Source organism: Macaca mulatta, chromosome 12, assembly GCF_049350105.2.
Source record: "Macaca mulatta isolate MMU2019108-1 chromosome 12, T2T-MMU8v2.0, whole genome shotgun sequence".
NCBI classification, from domain to species: domain Eukaryota; kingdom Metazoa; phylum Chordata; class Mammalia; order Primates; family Cercopithecidae; genus Macaca; species Macaca mulatta.
Genome location: NC_133417.1, coordinates 70,046,876 through 70,060,289, shown reverse-complemented (window position 1 = coordinate 70,060,289; position 13,414 = coordinate 70,046,876). Strand labels below are relative to the sequence as shown.

The 13,414-nt window shown below is 34.8% G+C and overlaps 1 protein-coding gene across 1 annotated transcript in view; it reads left to right on the top strand.

Moving 5' to 3' along the window:
- The window catches only part of SCN3A (sodium voltage-gated channel alpha subunit 3), a 116,014-nt gene that overhangs the window by 76,055 nt on the left and 26,545 nt on the right, over positions 1-13,414 (top strand). Inside the window, exon 19 of the mRNA XM_015110270.3 lies at positions 11,873-11,993. Within this exon, the coding sequence (XP_014965756.2) occupies positions 11,873-11,993 (121 nt within the window). The remainder of the gene's footprint in view (positions 1-11,872; positions 11,994-13,414) is intronic.

Below are 13,414 nucleotides of genomic sequence, written 5' to 3'. Positions count from 1 at the left end.
GGAAAATCACCAGATACTCTTTATGGGGAAATGCATTTCTAAAAATTCCAACTTTTCACAAGAAATTAAACCATTCTGAGTATTTAGTATATTCATTTTCTTGATCGTTTGAAAATGTGGTTTAAAAATGTGGCCTTTTAGGCTGGGCATGGTGGCTCATGCCTATAATCCCAGCACTTTGGGAGGCCAACAAGGCTGATCATTTGAGTCCAGGAGTTCAAGACCAGTCTGGACAAGATGGCGAAATCTCCTCTCTACAAAAAAATATGAAAATTCACTGGGCATGGTGGCACATGCCTGTAGTCCCAGCTACAAAGGAGGCTGAGGTGAGAGGATTGCTTGAGCCCAGGAGGTAGAGGCTGCAGCGAGCCATGATCACATTACCCTACTCAACCCTGAGTGACAAAGCAAGACCCTATCTCAAAAAAAGAAAAGTAGCCTTCCAAAAAAGAGATGTTATTTAATACATTACACTCTCAACTACATTATGTTCTTTAAAAAAATAAATGAACTTATTTTCTTGATCTCCTTACTCTCTATATTAGGTTTTGCTTATTTTTATGTGAAAATTTATGTACTTTTGTTAACCTCTGAAAGTCTGATTCACTATGATAGTGTTTCATTTATGAAAGTGTTATACACATTAGGAAAGTGCAAGTAGGACTGATTATATTTTGCCCAGTCAAGGATGAGCAAATCTATAGTCTTCCAGAGTAACTTGAAAATACTACGAACTACTTTAAAAAGCTTCACTTGAGGGCTATAGTTATTTTGTAGATTAATTAACCTGCTCTTACTAAGGAAGAGAAAAAAGAAGGAAGGGAGGAAGGAAGGAACGAAGGAAGGAAGGAAGGAGAGGAGGGAGGGAGGGATGAAAGAAGGAAGGAAAGAAGGAAGGAAGGAAGGAGAAAGAAGAGGGAAAGAGAGGAAGGAAGGAAGGAAGGAAGGAAGGAAGGAAGGAAGGAAGGAAGGAAGGAAGGAAGGAAGGAAGGAGAGGAGGGAGGGATGAAAGAAGGAAGGAAAGAAGGAAGGAAGGAAGGAGAAAGAAGAGAGAAAGAAAGGAAGGAAGGAAGGAGAGGAGGGAGGGAGGGATGAAAGAAGGAAGGAAGGAGAAAGAAGAGGGAAAGGAAGGAAGGAAAGAAAGAAAGAAAGAAAGAAAAAGAAAGAAAGAAAAGAAAGAAGAAAGAAAGAAAGAGAAAAGAAAGAAAGAAAGAAAGAAAAAGAAAGAAAGAAAGAAAGAAAGAAAGAAAGAAAGAAAGAAAGAAAGAAAGAAAGAAAGAAAAAGAAAGGAAAGAAGGAAGGAAGGAGGGAAGGAAGGAAGGAAGGAAGGAAGGAAGGAAGGAAGGAAGGAAGGAAACTAATCATCCTACTGCATGATTAGTATTCTTAAGTTTCTATCATAGTAGTAATGGTATTAATTCTTCAATTCTGTGTTGTGGAAAAGAGGATTAAAATTCTTTACTATTATTTATACATAGACATTTAATATATGAATACAAAGTAAGTCTAGTACAGATGGAGTTATAAAAGACACGTTTTAGCTTAAGGGTATAATGTTGACACAGTGGGAACCAAACCAACAATGTATGATTTTGTGAGCATATTTTGGAACTCTTTTTTGTAAATAAGCGTATCAACAAAATTTGATCTGAAATCCTTATAATAGGTAACTGACAATCTTACAACTCATAGCTTCCTGAGTTTTTTCAGGTATTTTAGAGTTGCTGAAAGATAGTATGATAATAAATTGGAAAATATTTTGAAAAAGGTAAAATACCTACAAAATTAGGTAGTGATTTTTTTCTCTGAATTCCATTTAAAGTCTGCTTAGTGAGTTCAATTCTAATTTATGTTGCTCATTCTGACAAACTAAGAATTCAACTCTAATTTTATTTCTGATCACTTGGTATGAATTTATGTAAGAAGCAATACCAGTCAATTAACAAGAACTTACTGAGCACTTTTTGTGAATTCAGCAATCTGCTGGATGCTAGGGGTGAAGAAGAGCTCTATAACAAAACTCTCCTTCAAGGAAATCTCAACATGTTTGAGTAAGCTAACATGAACTCATGAAATCATTAAAGACCCATTAAAAAGTTTAATCCTGTCAGGTTGCATATGAGGCTATAGATATTGAGGACAGCAAGAGTCATTGCTAAATGGAAGAGATAAAATTGAAATAGGCCTCAAAGTTTGGGTCAATATAGATTAACAGAAAGCAAAATGCTGAAGCTTACTAAAGGAAAGCTGGAGCTGACAGTGAGCTTGGTATTAAAGAGAGTTTAGGGTTATTATTGCAGATTATCATGCAGTGATAATCTACAGAGGTAAGTATTGGTTGAATATATAGTGGAAAATATGTTTGAATGTGTGAGGTAGTTTCAGATTATAAAGTTTTAAAGTAAGCCACAGAGTTTGGAGTTAATAGGGAGCTATTTTCTGTTCTGAAGTAGGGGAAGGCAATAGGAAAGTGCTGTTTTAAGAACATTAATTTGACATCAAAGAGTAAAACAGTTTAGAGTGAAAGATAAGAAAGATTATCTTGGGGAATGTGGTGATAATCATTCGATAGCAATGAGGTGATAAAATTCTCAGCTAGGGTAATAAGTAATGAGAATTGAGACTCATTGGCAACCTGAGAAACCTACTAAAGAATCTGGGAAAATGGAAAAACAGCAATGCCACTTTCTGAAATGGCCTTTAAAAAGGGCTACCCGGTTTATGTTGGAAAAGGAGTTCAATTGGGATATACTGAATTGGAAGCATCAGTGTTGGGAAACAGTCTGAGTCAGAGGTCAGGGTTTAAAAATAAGGTAAAATGTTTGATAATGCAGATTTTATAATTACCTGATTCCCTGAAAATGAAGGAGCTCATCAAATAAGTAATTATAAAGTGAAAGAAAAAAGAGAAAACTAGAGACAAAGTAGCATAAAAACTTGGGGTCAAAAAGAGGCAGAAAAGCTAAAAGGCAGAAAACTTTTTCTAGATTAATACCACAGAATTTTTTGACATCAGATTTATGGAAAGTAAATATCTTAATTTCCTCCTACCGAACAGTTGGTTTCCAAACTACTTTAAAAATTTCATAATGACCACAGATATTTCAAATGACTGCTCATTATCATGTCTTTTTAATGGTTTAAACATCATAAATTTAGAATAACAAGATATAAATCTCTCCCTTGTTATGTAATCCTGGAAAACATTTCTTACCTGAACAAAAAGGTCTTCTAGGGTGATTGTGATAACTACTTTATCCTCTTCCAAGCTAAATTTTGAATACATAGAATTCAATTACAAAATGTAAAGAAATTATTTAAAATATATAAATATGTTAGTGGGAAAATCATTAAATAAATATAAAGGTATGTATTTTTATAAAGCTAGAATAAAATTTCAAATTATCTTGCACAGTAATATTAAATTCATCCAACAATAAATTTTATGTGAATGATTTAGTCAAATGAATACTTTAAAAACCCACCAAAACAGTAACAGGGCAACTCTCATACATGCTCACACACAAGATAAAAAGCAGACAGTTTTTAAAATAAAAAGCCAATACCAGCATGTTCTAATATTATAGAGCAGATTAGATGAATTCTAGCAAAGTGCATTTTTTATTTGAAATTTCCAAAAGCTGCTAGCACACTTCAGGTGCACACTTACATTGGCTGGGTTATTCCTTTTTAATAGGTATCACACACACACAAACACATTTAAAATAACATATCCATAAAGTGACATTTTGGTTCATGTTTCTTAGGTTTTTGACACAAGTAGCAAGAGAACATTGAACTTTACTTTGCAGAGCACAGAATATCCTTCCTCTTTGCTAATAAAGGAAGCACTCATATAAGTTAAACCCACCAGAGTTATACATTTTTCACTAAAAAAATTTCATGAAATGTCTACTTGAAGAGGAGACAGTAAATTAATCATTAATTTATATGGTATTTGAAAACTCCAGTTACTGTATTTCTTCTGTTCATTTTCCTAATAAAGGATACCTGACTAGTGCAGCTAAAGAGAAATGATCCCTAGAAGATTTTAGAGATAAACATAGGAATTGCTGTTATATATGTGTGTGTATATATCTGTATATATGAATACCACTAACATAAATAGGCTGGTATGGAAGCAAATACAAACTTTTGTATGAAAAAAGGTCAGGAAATTGAAGGCATGGATTTCAAAATAGTGATTTTTTTTTTAATATTGCAAAAACTTGGAATTATACGAATCTTTTTGAGACGCTCTAATGTAGAATTTGTTTTTATTTTTTTAAGTTCTCATAATCACGATTTCTTGAAATATTTCTATAACTATGAATTTTTACAATTTAATTCTTAAAAGATTATTGGTTTGTCTTCCTAAGTGAAAGATATAGAATAAATGCTTTTAACAATCATATTTGAAGTTGAATTCCAAACACAATCTAGCAATATCATACTGTGACCTTCACCGCTTACCATTCTTACTTCTCACAGGAGTAAAATCAAGCTGGAGCCATCAAGAATGCAGCTCTGGTGTTTTTTAACCAGCCAGAGGCTCGTGCCACCACTTTTACCCAGGTTACCCAAGCAAGTTGTACATGTATAATCACGTTCTAAATGAATTTTGACTGGCCTGCATGCTACTCAGCTATGTTCCTTCCCCTGCCATGGCAAGGAAGTGCTAGACTTGCCCAGCTGCTCTCTGCTGAATCGTGTGACACATCACAGCATGGTCAGGCGAGATGGGCAATCCCAACATCATATTTAATTCTGCTAATGGGTTTTCTAATTTAGTCTTTAGCCTTTTAAAATCAATTGCATGCTCTATAGGATCTATAATATCTATTTTAAAACATGATAGGAATGTTTATGGTACAATATAGTCAGGGATGTAGGAGGGCATGCATTTTTTTGTTTCTCTGCTTTTATTTCATTAAAATAAGACCACGACTTTTTGTTGTTGATTCAGCCTTTATAAGTAAATTGTATTACCAAAATAAGCCTCTGGGTTTTTTTTTTCTGATAGTACTGCCATTTTCAGATCATTATATTCAGATCTATGAATATAATTTTCAATCTATCCAATTCATGTGCTCCAGATGAAAATGTTTGCTTTCATGTTTTGGGGAAAAGGTTCTGTAAAAAAAGGAAAAAAAGAAAGAAAGAAAAAAGAAAAAAAAGAATAGGGTGATGGGTGATCTTGAGGTTTGGAGATGAAGGGCCATAGTCTGTATGCATTTGGGCAACACATATCTTGGATTTTCATGTAGGTTAAGAACAGTTATGTCTGCAAAACCATAGTGATCATTGTAAAGTAACTTAAAAAAGAAAGCTTCATGATATATGGGATGAAAATTCATTACATCTTGATCATTAAGTAATTGGCCTAGTGTACCCATTTTTTATTTGAAATTTCCATGATCTATGTTAATTTCTCCCTAAATGTTCTACCCAAAACTGACCAGGCAAAAAAGAGACTTGGAAAATTTACTATTTTCAGTTTTTAATTACTAATTTTAGTTTTGTGAGGGGTAAAGGGCATCTCCCAAGATCATTGTAGATTTGTGGTTTACTGAGCTTTCATTTTATTCTATTGACTCAACTTTCTCCATTGCTTACTGGAATCTCAGCCAGAGTGCGGGTTCTGGGAGGGAAATTTTGAAGCAAAAGTAAAGAGTTTGTAAATATTGGGCAGTTTTCAGGGCTTCTGGTGACAAGGAGTATCTAATTAGTTTGGGGTTGTCTCTGGGTTTAATTTATACATACTCTTATTTTCCCTAGGGATAATTGAGAATTAGTTGCAAAATGCAAAAAAAAAAAAAAAAAAAATCAGACATAAAGTTATCTATGGAAAATAGCAACAAAGATACAGTCCATGGTGATTTATGCAATTTTTATTCAGCACCAAATTTTTAGATTTAGAATAAAACAACATTATTAGTCATTGAAGAAAATCTGATTTCTTTTTCTTTTTTTTTCACAAGCAGAATAGAATTAAATAATACTGGCACATTATTATTTACGCCATGTTTGTAACAGGATTCCCTCTTTTTCAGAGTCTTTATGGAAACTTTGAAAGTAGATGTTTGACTAAGGTCCAGAGCACATGCCCTTCTGGAAAAGGCTTTGTGCTGTTTTTGGAATTTGGAAAGCAATGGAATAATGACTCTAGCTTTCAGTTTCTCTGTTACATGGCCAGTGTCTTCCAAATGTTCTCTGTGAAACTGAATGTGAGGCAGTTCTTTGAGAGGAGCAGATGGGTGTGTGAATAGCCATTTTAAACCCATCTCAACCTTTAAAGATGGTCTTGGAGCTTTAGTGTACTTCTGCTGGAAAAAAAAAAATAAGGCTCATTCAGATGAATACTTTTGTATCCTTTCTGAAAACAAATGGCCTTTTTCTTTTTCCTTTTTGATGCTCTTTTACCCTACTCTTCAACTACAGCATAATGATTTTCAGTTTCACATACCATGTTCTTATTCAGGCTATTTTAAAAATAAAAGGAGCTCCGGGGATGTTGTACATTTAATATATGTCCAGGCAAACCAGATGGTGGTGGTTCATATTTTTAATGTTTTGATAAGAGATCGCGAAAAAAAAAAAAAAAGAGCTACTGGCCTTGTTCTTCCCACCTAGGATAAGCAACCTAAGGGCTTCACTGTGTGGCTGTCTGTTTTTCATGTGAAATATCATAAGTCCAGATATGGTTATGCATATCCAAAAGATCAGACTAAGGCCCTGATAGTGTGTATGGCCAAAACTTTCCTCTTCTACTAGCAAGACAAAAATCCACAACTTTTTTAGAGAAATGGCTAGATTTTAAAGGCAATCTGTAATGGCTGAATCTTTTATTTTGCCTCTTGAATCATACAGCAGTTTGTGAGAGTCAAATATTTGATAGCTGACTGAAAATAAATGAAATGTGAGCGCATTTCAGTGGAAGTAGGCCAGTTGCTAACATTCTCTTTCATCTCTGAAAGTTAAATTTCATTATTTAATTGGATAAAAATCAAGAGCAATATTTGTCATATGGGGGAATTTCTATATAAGGTCATGCTATTGAGCAGCGGGGAATGGTCTCATGGCCTTTTTCGGGTGTTAACTCTATTGTTCTTATGTTGAAATAACCCATTCATTCCTGTGAGTGGTATTTGTAGTTAACCTTCTTGAAAACTTCATATTCAGGTACCATGTCTTTGAGGACATGGTTCTTGGATCAGCGTGCGGCTTCCACAGCATTGCGCCAGGCTTCTGCTACAGCCAGGCATGTTTTCTGTGACTGAATTAGGCCTGGAGAATGTTGCATCTTAAAACCTGCTTTCCAGCGTGCATTTGTAGAGCATAAGCCATCATCCCTCTGTAGACCCAGTCGTTTCTACAAGGGATGGAAGAATTTAACCTTTAAGTGCCATAAAATATTGGAGGAGTAGGGAGAAAATAGTACAAGAAAACAAGTTTGAACTTGTACTATGTGGTTTTATATGGAAGCTTTCTATTATTATGCCTATATGCCCAATTATATTTTTCTAACTACTTCAGAACAAGTATGAATTTAGCTATTTAGTATAGTCATCGAGTTCCTTAATATGGTAAATTTAATTTCAGGTTTCTTTGCTTTTTTTATATCATTGTAGTATCACAGCTATGGCAATATAAAGAAAGTAAGTTATTCTTTATATTTATTGGTCACTTGCTTTTCAATCAGTTATATGCTTTTAAACAAATTTGAAGGTCATTTTGGTTATGACTATAATAAGATGTATCACAAACCACCCTTGACTAGAATGTGAATGCCAAAGTGTTGAACTTAATTAGAAAAATGTTTAGATTATTTAGACTACATCAGTGTATAGAATTATGTATATAGTATAGATATGTATTTTATAAATGTATACAATTTAAAATGCTTATATAGTTTTTCAGGGTGTAAATTAATGATTTAAAAATACTGCAGTAAAGTTCTTTATGTATCCAGTGACTAAAGCATATCAGGTAGTAGATCATAATTGGTAAGTTGATGTAATTTAATAAGAATGTGATTCACAATTTAATTTATAAATATAGGTAAATGCATAACTTCAGAAATTTTATATAATTGATGCAATATTTTCATAACTTCATAGAATTAAAACACAGGTACTTTCCTGTGATAAATATGTGACCTAGGGCATTAAAAAATAATGTAGTAGCATTTCTGACTAGTAAGATTAAATTGGCGAGGTGCAGTGACTCACACCTATAATCTCAGTACTTTGGGAGGCTAAGGTGGATGAATCACTTGAGCCCAGGTGTTTGAGACCAGGCTGGGCAATACGGCAAAACCCTATCCCTACAAAAAAATTAAAAATCACCCAGGTCGGCCGGACGCGGTGGCTCATGCCTGTAATCCCAGCACTTTGGGAGGCCGAGGCGGGCGAACCACGGAGTCAGGAGATCAAGATCATCCTGGCTAACATAGTGAAACCCCGTCTCTACTAAAAATACAAAAAATTAGCCCGGCATGATGGCGGGCGCCCGTAGTCCCAGCTACTCGGGAGGCTGAGGCAGGAGAATATCGTGAACCCGGGAGGCGGAGCTTGCAGTGAGCCCAGATTGCGCCACTACACTCCAGCCTGGGTGACAGAGCGAGTCTCCGTCTCAATAAATAAGTAAATAAAATAAAATAAAAATAAAAATCAGCCAGGCACGGTGGCATGCACCTATAGCCCCAGCTACTTGGGAGGCTGTGATGGGAGAATCGATGGAGTCTGGGAGGTTGAGGGTACAGTGAGCCATGATCATGCCACAGCACTCCAGTCTGGGCCACAGAGTGAGACCCTGTCCCAAGGCGGGGAAAAAAAAAGAGAGAGAGAGAGATTAAATCATGACTGAGTCAGATTCTTCAACTTGGGAAAGCTGACTTTATGTCAACCTTCATAGATAAGGAAGCCTCCCATAAAACACTTTTTAGTGAAATGGAAACTAACTTACCATCTTCTAAGCTTTGGTTCATGAGGGTCCTGGGAGCTTGCAAAAGCTTTGCCAAGATTCCCTCTGAGCATTCCTTGAGGGACTTTCCAGAGCCTGAAAGATTATCTTTATAATCAGAAAATCTCTGGAATAACTGTAAAGCAATTCTCCATGAAATGGGTTCTACTCCTTGGACAATCAATAGTAGAATGGTGGCAGGGTTTTTTCCTTGTCCATTGTCAACAGATATGTTGTGCCTCACAATGCCAGGAGAAGAGAGGTGAACTGTGATCACTGTCCCTCTCTACCTTAAGATGTATAAATGCATAACCTTCAGAGCTATTAGAATAGAGATTATTTATATCCAAACAACTTAACCACATTCACAAATATATGTAATCTAATGACCTTCCCAATAACAAAAAATACACCCGGAGGTCCATATGTGTAAACAATTGATTCCATTGTCATTCAGGTTAGTGGCTATTAGGACTTGTGCTGTAAAGGGTTTGTTTTAAATATGTATATATTTGTATTAAACATAAGACACCTACAGAATACATGGAAGAATTATAATGTGAAAAATTAAACATCTCACAATTATATTAGCAGTGGTAACATGGGAAGTGAAGGGTGAGTATATTTTCTAAAGTTTTCAAATGGAAAAGTACGTGTGTGTGTATACATGTATAATTACTTTTTTATTATTAACATATTATTTTTTATTAAATAATTCCTATTTAATAAGAAAATGCATTTTCTAATATAATTAGTTAGACTCTGTTAGGACCAGACTTGAGTTATGGATCAAAATGGAGAGATAGAATTATCTAAAGACTATAATTCACTCTATAAAGTGACATTAAAAGATATTCAAACGTTTATTGATTCACTCTTCGTGAACCCAACATAACTATTCAGTGTCTGTTCTATACTTGGTGATATACTGGATCTTTTGGTATATATATGTGTGTGTGTATGTAGTTGGTATACATGTGTGTATATACATAGATGTATGTAAATATGTTCATATATTTAGGAGAATATTTGGTCAAAGGAAACAAGTATAGTAGATTAAATGCTCTATAAAATTTAGCATGAAGAAAATCATGCAAGAATGGCTTCATAAGAGGAGGTTGAGCTTTACTATGATGAGGCTCAGAAATCATTAAGTTTGGATTAGACAAGAGGACAAAAAAAATGAAACTTTCTATAACTAACCTCAAATACATTGGTTTCTTATTGTTATTACTTGTAAAGTGGATATTATGGCTGCCACTCATCAAAAGCCATAGTAATTAACCCATAAACTACCAGTGAAATTGGAAGAAAAAGTTAGTGGCTGAGACCAAACAGTTATCCAGTATTTTCTCAGAAGCTGCTGCAATTCTACCGAGCAGTAATTTTCCTAGGTCTTTCTTAAATGTATAAAAATATCCTGGCTATAAGAAGCAGAAAAATCCTAGGAGAGGAGAAGATGTCTTGGCTTTCCCACCTCTCCATAATGTAGAAGAAATTAATGGTAAAAAAAAAAAAAAAGTTTGTGCTATCATGACCCTAATAACTATCAGCCAGAAGTGATGGCCTAGCTTCTCTATTTACCATACTCCAGCCTAGGAGGTACTGTACTAAAAAATTGTATTTTTACGTGAAGTAATTTTCATAATATATATATTTGGACATGGCTAATATCAGGTTAATATCACCTTTAAAGTAACACAACAGAAAGTGTCATCTGGATACTACCCTTTAATTAGTTCACATTGTAAAATATTAAACTACATTTGCATTATGTCTTCATTAAGTCAGGAATTTTGAGCCAAATTTCCCCAACGTGAACTGTGTTTATGGCCTTTTTAAAAATAACACAGTAACTCTTTCAGAAGGCTTTGGCAGAGTGACCCTAACACTCAGCTACCAAAGTTAATGGGGGCTTTGAAACCATTAACATGTCCATGCACTATTCTTTCATCATAAAAGCTTTACATTATCTAGGTTGTGCTGTATGTCATGTCTTTGCATCTGTTTTCATAAAACATTGCACAATCCTGTCTTCCCAAGTGATCTCAGAGTACTTATTATTTATTCTTGTAATATTACAGTGGCTCTTCTAGCCATGTGTCATGTCACAATGATTTAGTTAAAGGAAATATTCACAGCCGGATCACACGTTGAATTCAGAATGTGCTCCTAATGAAAGTCTATAGAGATTCTGGACAGTGCCATTTATGAAGAAATTTCCATTTCATTTAGAATTCTTTGGCAAGTACTGAATTCAGTTATGCAGTTCAAAAAAAGAGAGAGATCCATCATTTTTCTTCTAGTAAAATAAGAAGAAAATTATGTAAGCCAGAGAAAAATAGAGTGCAAAGTTGAAATATAATGACTGTGACTCATGTTAATGTGCTGCTCTTCCTTTCTAAAATTATAGAAACATGGACAATACTTAGAAACAACTGGTAATATTCTTTGCCCTCTGAAAATTTCCATCTGAAGAGGTGGAAATTAAAATTTGATTTGATGTATTTTAGTTAATATAATCATTACTAGATGTCAGCATACCACTTTATCCAACTATTCTTGGCTTGGCCTCAATATTAACATATTAAGTTATGTTCATATAGCATTCATATACAAATGCAGATCATAAAACAAGTTAATCAGTATAATCCATCCATTCCAGACCACCCACACTGAATGTTGTCTAAAATTTTTTTGTCTGATTCAGGTCAGTAGTCATATTATTTTGAATAGTATGTCTTGATTTATGTTAAATTATTAGTACATAATGATCAGTAACACTAATAGAGTTAAATGCTATCACTACCTTTTTTTTTTTTTTTTTTCAAAAAATGACACAGTATTTCCCAGTTAGTTAAATAAAAGAGGGGAAAATCACATCTTTGAAATGGGATTTTGTTTCCAGAAATTAAATGCAACCAGCTCATCTGAAGGAAGCACAGTTGATGTTGCTCTACCCCGAGAAGGTGAACAAGCTGAAATTGAACCCGAAGAAGACCTTAAACCAGAAGCTTGTTTTACTGAAGGTAAACAAGCTCTAATGTGATTAAATACAATCTCCCCTTGTTCTTTACAGAGACTGAATATGCCTCATTTTTAAAAAATATATTTATGAAACGAGGTATGGTGGCTCATGCCTGTAACCCCAAAATTTTGGGAGGCTAAGGTAGGAGGATTGCTTGACCCCAGGAGTTTGAGACCACCCTGGGAAATGTAGCAAGGCTTTGCCTCTACAAAAAAAAAATAATAATAATAATAAAGAAAAAATAAATTAGCTGGACATGGTTGTACATGCCTGTGGTCACTGCTACCTCAGCTATAGCTGTATCTCAGAGCTTTTGCAGGGAATCGAGGCTGCAGTGAACCATGATTATGCCACTGCACTTCAGCCTGGGCAACAGAGCAACACCCTGTCTCAAAATAAATACATAAATTGAATTAAATAAGAACAATATTTAAAAGAAATAGTGAAGGCATGTTTATCTTTATTTTCCTTTTTTGTTTTCTTGTAAAAAGTTAATCTCTCTAGATATCTGGATTATACTTACAGCAGTGACTATTCCTGGGCAATTAAAATGATCTGATCGGTCTTTTTGTTTTTTCTCTTTCTCCATAACATGAGGAAGCTGACCCTATGAGATAAATGGCATTCTAGAATGTCATGTCATTGATATTGTAATCCCTGTAGAACTCCTTGGCAATGGTGTGATTTGATTTATAGATGCTACAGTAATTACATTCCCTCCCTTATAGTTCCAATGTGGTTAATGTGCTCTGGCTAGAGCTGTTTTGAGATGTAGCTGTGTTGTGGAGTTTGCCAGGGAAAGCAGTAGCTGTTCTCACAGAAAGCAGCATAGTGTCTTGCACACAAATCAATGAATATCTATTATTCAGTGTGATTGGACTTAATCTGATGAGTAGTAGCTCAGAATCTTACAGCAGAAGAGTGGATGGGAGTTAGAAATAATGTGAAAGCTAGGAGGGGGAGGACAAAGGGAAAGGAAATACTGACTGATGAGCTGAGTCATAGGTGTGACTAAGAAAAGCACTGAGGCTGAAAAATAAATTAGCTTCGGAAAATTGACAGTGGCTGATGCCTGGGAAGACAACGAGATTTTCTGTGCATGAAAAGAAGTAAAAACCCAGAATCACATCAAAATATGAATAAACAACTCGAACATGTAGTTTTGCCTCAAACCTGAGAAATGCACCTGGACTATTTTCATCAATGGCCTTGAGGCAAAATAATCCTGACTGGTGGTGAAGAAGGAAATCATTGTTACTTAAGCAAATCTAGATAAAATATTTCCTTAAATTCTAAGTAGGTGGCTTGGCTGAGTATATAAGTCTAAGAATAATTCAATATACAGGAGGGATGCTGAAGATACCTAGGAAATGAAGGAGATGGCTACTCTATGAAATGATTACCTGGAAGTGGAGTGGGGAA